This window comes from Apteryx rowi, unplaced genomic scaffold (assembly GCF_003343035.1).
Source record: "Apteryx rowi isolate R43461 unplaced genomic scaffold, aptRow1 scaffold_26, whole genome shotgun sequence".
Classification (NCBI taxonomy): domain Eukaryota; kingdom Metazoa; phylum Chordata; class Aves; order Apterygiformes; family Apterygidae; genus Apteryx; species Apteryx rowi.
The window spans coordinates 2,877,635-2,890,231 of record NW_020448974.1 but is presented as its reverse complement, the minus strand read 5'-3'; the positions used below and the strand labels follow the sequence as shown (position 1 = coordinate 2,890,231).

Genomic DNA, 12,597 nt, shown 5'->3' with positions numbered 1-12,597 from the left:
GGAACATATGCATTCTGCCCCACTTAAGATTGGAGCAAATGCCTAATAAATTTTGCTACGTTGACCCCCACTGGATTGTCAAATGAAAATATGACATATGATATATGAATAAATATGATATATGAAGATATATATGTGTATAATACAGTACACCAAGCAACATTTGACAGCCAGCACAGCTCCATTCCAACACCCGGAGTGATAAAAATCTGGCACACCCTAAGCAAGATAAAAATCTGAGTAATTCAGGACATACTAGAATACATGCTGTAGATATGTGGCTACGAGAAATGAGCACCACATGGCCATGCTGGTATACCTGCATGATGCTGCTTCAAAACTCCAGGTCTAAGGGTGGCTAATGAGCACAGCCTTAGCATAAGCACTGACCTAGCTCCAAGCATCTGTGCTACATTCATGGTGTAGGGTACAAAAGTATCTCCTGCCACAGATTCATTTAGTTTTGAGTGAATGATTCATAGTTTTGAATGAATGTGTGCAAAAACAAAAGAAAAAAATGAAAAAGGACTCATTCCCAACTATACCTTAAAAGAGCCTATTTCCCAAATACAGCTAACAAGACACTTAGCATTTTGCTAATAGACATTTCCTTTAGCCACTCTCTCGTTTCAAAATGAATGTTACATTACAATCCATGTTAACACTAGGTGAGGCAAATGCACATTTGAAGCAAATGCACTATCAGATATGAGTTGCACATAAACTGTCAGAAAAGGGACAAAGTCAAGAATTCTCAACAGTGATTCTGCCAAGCCAAATAAAAAAATTTTTTTACAGTAAGTTCATAAGTTTTATATATGCAACTGCTTTTTTGAATATAAGAATTTTAATTACACATTGAAAATAATAATTGGAAGTCTCACCTTGAGTCTAATAAACCTCTTATAATAAACTAAATATAAACTAGTATTTGATTCAAAGTGTAATATTTATTCCAGTTAAACAGAATATTCTTACCATTTGCCGCAGAAAGGAAGGACTTGTTGTTGCCCCGTGCTTTATTAGTAAGGTCTTCTGTTACATCCATGTGCCGATGAATTTCTTCACGCATTTCTTCCAGAGTTTTGCATAGCTCAGCTTCCCAGTAATCTTTGTCTAGGCATTCAATCAACTCAGCCAACTGTATCTTTGTGCTATAGTACCAGATTTTCTTATCTTTCTCACTTTCTGAATCTTCTTCTCTGTAAGAGTATTTTAAAAATATTTTAATATAATCTAGATAGGCTGACATTCCTTTCTGTCATTTACTTTTTGCAGAGAAATATTAAATGATAATACCTGAACGTGAATAAACAAACATTAACAAATCACATGGGGACACTCAAACATATGCACCCATTTGGTATCTAAATACTTCTTTCCTACTTTCCTCTCCTTTTTCATCCTCTCAAAAGTTCTCATGACAAATTCCTCAGGAAGCTAGACGAAAGCTTTAAACAGTCTCCTTAGAACTGGTTTGTCCAATCTGGCAACAAGGTTCATTCTCATTATATTTATTTTGCAACCAGTAATCTGCTACTAAGTCTCAAACAATTTGCCATGAAAGACTACATGTTTCCAGAATCCACAAAATGTAGTGTTTCTGACTGCAAATTCAGGAAACAGCAAGGCCAGAAAATTCAAAGTGGTGGATTTCCTATTCATAAAATATTTTATACTAGCATTTCTCTGGCATTCATCTATGAGAGCCCCAGTAAGGGAAAAAAGAATCATACAATTCTTTGAAGAAATCAATGGATTTCCACATTTAGTATCCGGGGTTACTGAAGTCTGGGGTACTCCGTGATGCAGGAGTCTAGAGAAGAATACTAGAGGCCCACAGTGTTAGAAGCGTCTGAACGGAGCTGGTGGACCCAAGCCAGCTCCACAGAGCACAAACCAAACCTTGTCAGTCTTGTTGAGTATTCCTCTCTGCTGGCTGCCCCGCATGGCTTATACATTCAAGATGGTTAAAAACCAGCCTCACATATTCAGAATCACAAACACCCTTAATGCAACCTTACCATCATTTATCTACTATTTTCCACATTACATTTATGAAAAAAGTATAATATTTGCCATGCACATGAAGCAGAACTCAATCAGAAATCAAAGTATCATTAAAATAAGGCTACCATGAATCAGATAATGACAATATTACTCAAAATTAAACTACTACTAGTACTTTGCCAAACCTTACTAAAAAACAAAAGTCCACTTTATAAGTCCATATTATAAAATACTTTTTTTGCTGACAAAGAACCTGGTGTGATGCAAAGAGACACTATCTTTCTCTCATGAGGATTTCACCTGTGAAAAGCAATTGATTCAAACTTGCTCATTTATTCCCCTAGCCTACCAGTAGCCTACTTCTAGCTATTACAGGTTAGTTATAAAAGGTTATCTAAATTTGAGATGTTTCTGAGAAAACAGCTTATTTCGGGAAATCTGTACACTGCCCACATACGATGTATCAAAAAGTTAAGACCAACAATCATTTGACTCTTATGGAACATTCTATGACTGATTTTTCATATTAAAGAAAAATTTATATTTAAACCAAGTTTCCTCTAAACCAAGAAAGTTATTTATTAATAACAACAGGAACTGAAGTACTTTTATTACTGTTTGTGGACAAAAGCCCCAGAAAAGGAAAAGAAAAGCAAACACTCAAAAACTAAAATGGAAGGGGAGAAGAGAATGCAAGAATACAACTTTTTACAGCAAAAGAAAAGCAAAAGATGAAACAAAGCACAACAGAAAAGTGAGAATGGAAAGAAGACAAGGTAACTGGAGAGGAAGGGAAAAGCCATGCTTTCTGAATTTCTGTTGCTCTTTTCCCTGGCAAACATCCAATAAGGATGCTGGGAGTAGGAAATTGGCAGAGCAGCTATACTAATATTGCTGCTTTACAAACATTATTGCTGAATACTGTTGATAAGTTTATACTTTAATTACTTAACTCACCAAAAGGGCACCTTTACCTTCCATTTTGAACCCTCAATTCATTTATAAATTGCACGTGATTATTTGCTAACTAGATACCTCCTTTATGCATCTCCTTATACGATCTAGGTGTGCAATAACTGGAACACTTTATCTCACATCATTCCATGAAGTAAGGCTCTGCTAATACCCGTTTTCCAGACAAGCAGCTCAGGCGTAGAAGCCTGTGCACGTTGCTTAAATTTTGTCTATGATCATCCAAGTGTTCTCTTCTTCTCACACTTCCTCCCTTCACTTAGCAAATCCAAAAACGCTACAGCTATGCTAATGCTTTCAGGATGCATTACTATGTCACCTGAAAATCCCAAGAATCACCTATTTTCCTCTCCCATCATTTCTTCCTACTCTGGAGCTACAAGGTTCCATTGGACTGAACAGCAATTAGCTTCAGTTTCTCTCCATAATTCAAGAAGAGAATAAAGAAATCTTCCAACAGAACTGACGCACGCTGTGCAGAAGCCCGATACTGGATCCCAGAGATGCTATTCCACAGAAGGGACCAAGCGCTAACCTTTCCAAATGTGGTCCAGACTGTAATCACTAAAGCACTGCTCTGACAATATTCTAGAAATGGCCAATGAAATTATGCAGAAGTATTTTATTTCCTTTCTGCTTGCTTTACATAGGTTCTTTGAGCACAGAATTTCTCTTCAAATAAAGGCTACCATGACCTTAATAATAGGAGCTAAGGAATTCAAGCTTTCTCTGGATATAAGTAAGCACAGCCAGAAAATTAAAGGGCACAAACTTCATACTACGTACACTTAGACAAAACTCATCTTTGGTCAGTTTTCTTTTCAAAATTCAGGTATGTGCAAGTGGAAATCTCCAGCTGCTCATTACTGACTCATCAACAGTCAAAGAACCATTGCAGAAAGCATTCAACAGAATTTGTTTAGGCAAAATTAGTTAGATTTTAAATTAACAATTTAGGGATTCAAGCTAGCTTTTTCTAAGCACCTAATTGGTGAATTGGCTAAAGGAACATAACTTTTTCCTTTTGAAGCAATCAAGAGAATTGGGCTATTACTACAGAGAAGATGGAAGGGTGAGGGAAGTTGCACAAGGACTGATTCCCAATTAGTTTTTCCTCTGACAAGCAAGACATATTGCCAGCTTTTTGCTGGACATGTCTACTCAGTCTCCAGAGGACTCTATTCAGTCACATACATTAAGTGAGGCCAAGCAAGCAAGAAAAGAATCACAGGAATATTTCCTACCTCTTTCGGCCCTTTTTACTGCCAGAAACTATTCACTGGCAGACTTTAGAGGCAAGTTTTAAGAGTGATAAAAACAAGAACACGGAACAAAATGCTATGAACTTTCAAGCAAAGTATTTCTGAAGTAGAGAGACCCCTTCCCAAATCCCATGCTGATATAATTAGGAACTGCAGAATTCAGTAAACTGTTCCTTCAACTATTCTTCTATTCAGAGGAAGATTCCAAAAGCTTTTAAACTAACTAGAGAAAGTAGAGGAGGAGCCATTGAGGTACAGAACAGCATGATAAATCTTTTCATATCATGAAAAAAAAAAAGAAAAGCTGAAAAACTGCTGTTTTTGACAATCAAGGAAGGTGCACACAACTCGGGAATAACAATTTGTCTTTTTATTGGTGCTATCAAAATGAAGGCCAAACAATGTTTTATTATCTCATTTCACAGACATTTGGCAAATCAAATGCATCTCAATATTTCCAATTTGTTTAATGTCCATTTCTAAACTTATAAACCTTCTATATGGGAACAGGAAAGAAGGAAGAAAATCACTGTGTTTACCCAGCTCTATCAGCAAAATATATATAATGTAAATAAAATAATTTTATATCTAAAAGTAATTTCATTCTCTTTATTTTGCTGATTTATTCCCTCCATTATTTTTCCTCTCACTTCTTCCACTGATAATTAACTTTTAGATAATTTACATCTCCTAACTCACAAACATCATACTCCTTTTCCTTTAGATTCAGAGGGGTAAGTGAGGGATCTTCTTCTGACTCCATAATCAGAACTTATTATCATCAGACCTTGTAGCATCCATACATAAGTTCCATGGAAGATCTTTTCTAAGTCTGGCTTTCGGTCTTTAGAAATTCATTGACCTTTTACTTTTCTTCCTGTTAGTGGTGTTTATTGTAACAGTGAGAAAAGAAACTTAACTTTAATCAGAAGAATCCAAAGACAGTCCTCTGTTCTTTATTTCCTTTTCACGCATTCTGAATGTAAACACTTAATTTTTAGCAAACCCACAGCAGGGGAACAGATTTGGCCTGCAAAGTGAATTTGTGCCCTGTAAGACACACCTAAATTGTCTAAGTCTTTCATCAAGCAGTCTGACAAATAAGGCCTACCAAAACTTACTGCAGCAGTCTAAAACTTTACAACTCGTACTCATTTTCTGCTCTGAAGTTACCATCCAAGAGCAGAGTCAGTAGAATGAGACTTACATCCATACTTACTAGCTTTAATACTAAATCCATCATCTTCAATTTCCAGTGGAGGCATGTTTAACCTATGTTTAAAACACTGGACTTTCCACTGATTACTAAAGAAAGTGGTAATCTGTGATAGACAGGGAACAACAAAACATTTAAGGGGATGATAACTTGTTAAAACTCCGCAGCTCTTTACTAGCAGAATGCAAGCCCAAATCCTAAACTTTCTGACTTGCTAACTTGCAGAAATAACCTTCACAAAACAAACACAACTGACTCCGTGACATCATCCTAATTTTGTAAGCACCTTGAAACAAAGACTCAGGAATTAATTTTCTCTTGCTTATTAATCTTGTTGAGATTTGCTGCAGGGGAGGTATGGGAAGAGACCTCCTCCCACTGTCCACTTTCCTATCTTTATAAAACAGAAGAGGTGGATAAGAAACAAAACCAAAATGATGGGTTTAAACATGGCATATTTCCCTCAGCAAGTGATGAATGTGGAAATAAAAGACTTGATGAATCCCCCCAAAATACTATCAAACTTGTTACAAGATGGGGAAGAAGGTGGTGGACCTGGGAGTGCTGGTGGACACCAAGTTAAGCATGAGGCAGCAATGTGCCCTTGTGGCCAAGAAGGCCAATGGTATCCTGGGGTGCATCAGGAAGAGTGTTGCCAGCAGGTCAAGGGAGGTTATTCTCCCCCTCTACTCAGCCGTGGTGAGGCCACATCTGGAGTACTGTGTCCAGTTCTGGGCTCCCCAGTACAAGAGGGATGTGGCACTACTGGAGCAAGTCCAGCGAAGGGCCACAAAGATGATTAGGGGACTGGAGCATCTCTCTTATGAGGAAAGGCTGCGAGAGCTGGGCCTGTTTAGCTTGGAGAAGAGAAGGCTGAGAGGAGATCTTATCAACGTGTACAAGTATCTGAAGGGAGGGTGTCGAGAGGATGGGGCCAGACTCTTTTCAGTGGTGCCGAGCGACAGGACGCGAGGAAATGGGCACAAACTGAAACACAGACACTTCCATCTGAACATAAGGAAAAACTTTTTCACTGTGAGGGTGACAGAGCACTGGAACAGGTTGCCCCGAGAGGTGGTGGAGTCTCCTTCTCTGGAGATATTCAAAACGTGCCTGGATGCAATCCTGTGCAATGTGCTCTAGGTGACCCTGCTTGAGCAGGGGGGTTGGACTAGATGATCTCCAGAGGTCCCTTCCAACCTCAGCGATTCTGTGTGATTCTGTGGTATGATGAACTGGTAACATTTATAACTACCAACAGCAGGAGAGAGGAGGGGAAGTAAGCAAGCCCCAGAAAACTTGCTCTTTGAAGAACAAGAAATGTAAGAATTTAGGATTTCAGTATTCTGAATTCCCCAGCCATGATTTCAAATAGGTGTTTATGCAGATATTTTTAGATCTATTAGTTTTCTTTGATAAATTGGCCCACATTGCATTTGTGAGTACACCCTAATGATTTTAACAAACTTGATATGACAATCTAATTTCATGGAGTTCAGGTTTTTGGCGGTTATCCTTCAAGTTATCCTTCAGTTATCCAAGGCATCAGAGATGCGGTTTGATCCTGTTCAGTGTAGAGAAACAGCTGGTTTTGCAGTACGCTACGGTCACTGAACCTAAAGGATATTAATAATTCACATAAACTCTGTTTTTTCATTTTTAAAGCTGTATTTCCCTGGAATTTAGTTAGGTAGTAAGTGCTTTTGTTCCATTATGAAGTGGTTTTTGCATGATTCAATTTTAAGTAACATTATGCACATTTATGCACATTATACATAAATTGAATTATGTTGAAGTGCTGTGAAAATTCTAGTGGGTTTGGTTGTGATTCTGTCCATCCCACCTTGTACTGCGGAAGAGTACAACTGCTCCAGATCTACCCGAATGACTGCCTGTGAAGCTGCTTTCTACTCTGGTTCCATCAGGATTATTTGAAAAATAGTTAACCCAAACCACATATTTCTGACAAAACTTGTTTTGGAAGCACCCATAGGTACGTTTACACTAGCAGAAGCGTATCGTATGGGAACAGAAAGGCTGGGGACCACAAGGGAAGAGTAATCTTTCAACTTAGGTGACCTGCAGTAAGAATACAAAAAAGTGAGGAATTAACGGATATACTACATTTATTCTTGTGTCTGTAAACATACAGTACTTTTCTATTTATGTTTTGAAAATCTTTATCATTACCCAAAAATCAGTAAAGGCAAAATCCAATAAAAACTTTTTTTGCTGTATTATTTATAGCTCTCATCTATTTTGATTTGAAATGGAATATGGATGTATTTTTCTTTAAATAAACCCCAATTAGGGCATAAAACTTACATTAATAAAATGTGAATTAAGATTTCTGGAACAAATCACTTGCCTACTGAACTCCTAATGGGAATTATTATTATATTATATATATATTTTTTTAAGTTCAATGCCTGCAACCTTACAAGAATAAGAATGTCTTTTCTACTGAAGTAACAATTATTTCCAATGGGCTAGAGAGAAAATTTTCAAACCTGTAGTTTTACAACTAGAAGCACTTGTATGATTTATTTCCACTTCAAATATGTTGAAGTGTTGGCTGTATCAAAACCTTCCTAAAATCAAATAATCCACGTTTTTGGGAAACACATTGTTTTCAATTAAACTTTCTCTATGAAAAAAACAACTACCAACCCACTTATGTATTATAGATAGAAAAGGCCTGTCTGTTTAATCTTAAAATCTCCCAAAGTGACTGTTTGGATTTTGCCTGTTAATTTCTAGGCCTCTAATAGCGAGCAGAACACGACTGTTCTGCCAGTGCAGGACAGCATTAAGTCAAACCCATCTTCAGAACAACTTTTACCTCAAGTGTTGGAAAGGAGAGATATCAAAATCATGCACAGAGGAGAATATCTATAATTTGTTAAAATGCAGGTAATTAAAGCACAAAAAAATATCAATTATGTATCCTTCATAACCAGGCTCTTTTTTTTTTGTTTGTTTGTTTGTTCCCAAAGTCTAACAGAGCAGTCTGTCCTTCACTTATAATCCTGCTACTATTTTCCTTTACTCTTCTCTGGTTACCAGGAGAGTCCTCTTTTTTCCTGCTCCTTGGAAAAGAAAATTACCGTCACTATACCTGTGTTAACCTCATTCAAGTTTTATGGTGAAAGTTTCCTGTAACCAGTCAGGTTTCTACTAGATTTTAAAGACCTGGAAAGTCATAAAGATTGTTCTTGGGTTAGACGATTCAAGATACTGAGAGAGAACACCAATGAACAGCATTTCAACAAGACAAGAGAACACTCTCTATAAATTTCAGTATAACATACTCAACTGTCTGCTATATGGAAAAAAGGGAGACTGGGAACACCCCGCTATTGAAGAATCGGTTATATTACTGCTTCCAGACCCAATCTGACTCATGGAAATGCTACATAAACACACAGCTAGGTCCAGAAGCAGTACAGCTACCTCCAGACCCAATCTGACTCATGGAAATGCTACATAAACACACAGCTAGGTCCAGAAGCAGTACAGCTACCTCCTTTAGTTTAGTTATGGTGCTATGCAAGTTTTCCCCGAAACACAGCACAATGCAAATAAACCCAAAATGCTTCACAGAAAGCCAATTGAAGTGCATTTGCATCAACAGTATGGTTTATCCAGAAACTGGAAAATCTACCCATACATAATGGAAACTAACGGCAGCGCATCTGCGATGTCTGTTTCTGTAACTATGCAAATCCACAACACAAAGGGTTTACACTCAGTGCACATTTAAATTCTGTATCCAATTTAATATCTGTGTCTCCTGCGATATTTCAACTCAGTTAAGAAGTTATGCTAAYTGAGCATAAACTTGGATATAAAAGTGAACAAAAATTCACGTTCACTGGGAAATCTACGTTGGATACAAATTCGTTAACGATTTCTCAGATGCCTTCACCTCAAACACTTTCTCCAAGGAAATCAGATGTCTGAAAATTGGAGAGAAAACAGATGGGCAAACTACCAGTTTTAGTCAATAATAAATGCATGGCAATTTTTCCACTCTTCAGGCTTGTTTTATTGAAACAGAAAACAATCAGAAAAAAGAGGAATGATTTGCCTTTTTCTCATAGGCTAATTTCCTAATTTAGAGATCATTACCAAGGCTGACATAATCAGAATGAAGGACTACAATACATTTTACTGGGCAGAAACTCTGGCAAAAAAGTATGATTTTTTGCAGAAAATCTCCAGTACAAGAGGAATGGCACTATTTAAAGAAACGATTTTATTGAAATACTTCCAGTTTCTTTATCTGAACCTGTATCAGGAAAAGAAAAAGAAATCTTGTGCTGACATTTTCGTACTTCCTTAAAATAGCAATGTCAAAGTTAGAGAAAGAGATGAACTACAAAGTTTTATGGACCACTGGCAAATCAGGCTTTGAAATATTTTTGATTTATGTAAATTGAGAGTTAATGTGATGTTTATTTCAGGATGAAAGCTTCTTAGATCTCAACCACAGCAGTGGGAGAGTAGAATAATAATCCATTACTGGTGGAGACTGTAGCTCAACACATCCAGCAAGAATATCTCTTTAAATCAAACTTCCAACAGATTTTCTGGAAACAGAAGCTAGAAGCTTCTGTACGAGGCTACGGAAAAATAAGGATATCCACACCTTCAGGCTGACCATCATATCCTGTTGATCAATCTGAATGGTATGTCACATACTGTAGCTATCTTCCTGCATCTTTTGAAAGGCTATCTGATACTACTGTGGTGATTATGACCTGAAAAAAATAAAAATAATCAAACACTAACTCTTTGACAAATATGAAAGAACACCACAGGAAAAAAGATCAATAATTAATATTTTAAGCATCAATTAACACTACATTAAAAAAGCAGGAAAAGGACACTTTTAAAGGACTAAAAATGAGTTCTTCAGAAGCATCTCTCATTTGCAAGACTCAAGGTCATCAACAGCCCTCATAAGCCCTCTTAAAGACACTGTCTACTATCTCACTAAGGACACAATGCCCTTGCTAACAGAAATTATTACGCTTATTGCATTAGTATCCCAAGACCAATCATGAATTGGAAATTGCGTCAAACATGCAGAGTACAAGATTGCTTCAAGGCAGGTGTTTCTTGTCATTTCATTTACACATACAGAAGTTTCACACAGTATTTTCTAAATTTCTAGTTAGCAGATACTGTGAATATCTTCGAGTGATTCTGAAAAGCAGTCTTAGTTTCACAAAGGCAGGTACAAAACAGTACCAGTATCCAATAGCCAACAACTATCTAAGCAAGTGGCAATACACCAAAACTGGTCTTCTGTCCATCACATGATCACAAAGAGAGTGAGTTAGACCATGTTTCAATAACTTTAACAGGAAGCTGGAAAATTCTCATTAAAATTCCCTCTCACATTCATGCATTTTTAGTGCACATTAAAATTAAACTGCAGGTATTGCTTCCCCCTCCCCCCTTTTACATATGGGTTAGGAAACTATTTATTTTAGAGAAAACTGATGGATGAATTACATGGTCTTTAGAAAACGATCTACAAAAAAAGCATGCAAAAGTCTTACCTAAAGAAAAAAATAATTTTAAGATGGCAATAGTAACTTTATAGGAAAGTCATTTTTAAATATGCATTCAATAGAATATCATTCTTCAGAAAACACTAAACAATTAGTTTACTTACATAATAATTCTCCTGTTCAGGAACCAATATTTTCTTCTATGCCTGTCGTATCCAACGGGTTCATGTCGAATGTATGGTTTATTTTTTTGGATTTCAGCAACACAGTCAGTTACTCCAGGCACCTTATGTGCTACRCAGACTTCACACTGCCATTCATCCTCCGGTACCTCTTCAAGAGGTGGTTTCACGCACTCTAAATGGTACACGGCTGAACAAGTTTCACAGCAAAGCAAATCCCCAAGTTTGTGACAAACCCTACAATGATCATCATATTGGATAACACCTTCTGACATTAACTCTTCACGTGCGATGTTTGTTGTAAGAAACTGATCCACTAAGAACTGCAGAACTTTGATTTTATTCTCTACTGGTCCATAAGGATAGTCCTCTGTCTCTTGATAAGGAAGAACATGATGGTATTCCTTGTCACTCTCACAATATACCCGCAGAACCTCTGGCCACGTCATTCCATCTATGAAATATAAAGTGGAATTAACGCTATCTTTGAGGTCAGCAGGTCCAAAGGTAGTATTTGAAGTGTCTTCTTCACGTAAAACTGCTTTTAAAAGCACTATGTGCATCTCTGCCATAAGTGTGCACTGCTCTTGACTTACCAGAGCAGCACAGAAGTCCTCAAAACGAAAAGGAGAGAGGCGTAAAACAGTGCCAAAGTTCCTTAGTACCTCATAGATGGCAATAACATTCATTATATGCTCACTAGGCACCATTAAGTCCTCTGAGGATTTGGGAAACTCCAAAGGTGGGATATCTTTTTCTTCCAAAATTGGAGAACGAGGACGATGCACTCTTTGTCTTCTCCTACCTGGAATTCAAAATAACAGTAAGAATTTTGCCATTCACAAGTCAATGTATTAAAACGTCTATCAGCAATGACCTTTCTGTGTCCCACTCTTTCCAAACTACTGAAAATTAAAGATTATCTTCACAGCTACATAAATGTGACATTCAGCTAACAATCTGATATTTTAATTAAGACTAAAAAATAAGATACATAAATCTGAAGTTTTCCTTCAGATGCTTAGAGCAGTTGCATTTCCCATACACTATATCTCTCTTGAATATTTAAAGTGACATGTTGAATCGTAAATGTTCAAATTATTTAAACACAGACATTTCCTTCAGCCAAAATATTAGTTWAGAAGTTCTCATTTTTATTCAGCATGACTAGTTTATTATTCTTTCTTGGCATGTTAACTTAAACTTGGAGGAATCAAGATTCAGACAACAGATTAAAAGATTAAGTATTAAAATACTGCAAGCAATATTCCTATTCAGTAATAGCACATAGGAAAGTCTGTGCCAAGCCGATGTCTCAGGCTATCAATTTCAACAGAACTGAATTATAAAAGTGAACTTAAATCACTTTTCTTGTCCAATGATTTCTAAATAGAATATTTCTCCTGCACACTGACAAGCCAGAAACAAAAATC

At 36.9% G+C, this 12,597-nt stretch overlaps 1 protein-coding gene across 15 annotated transcripts in view; it reads right to left on the bottom strand.

The window, feature by feature from the left end:
- BPTF (bromodomain PHD finger transcription factor) overlaps positions 1–12,597 on the bottom strand; it is a 61,885-nt gene that overhangs the window by 36,665 nt on the left and 12,623 nt on the right. For 14 of the 15 annotated variants that reach the window (XM_026067585.1, XM_026067582.1, XM_026067590.1 and 11 more), the window contains 2 exons: positions 11,147–11,969; positions 979–1,202 (listed from right to left, as the gene is read on the bottom strand). In XM_026067585.1, coding sequence (XP_025923370.1) covers positions 979–1,202; positions 11,147–11,969 — 1,047 coding nt within the window. Of the gene's footprint in view, positions 1–978; positions 1,203–11,146; positions 11,970–12,597 lie in introns of those variants that run through there. The other variant, XM_026067597.1, reaches the window with a different exon arrangement.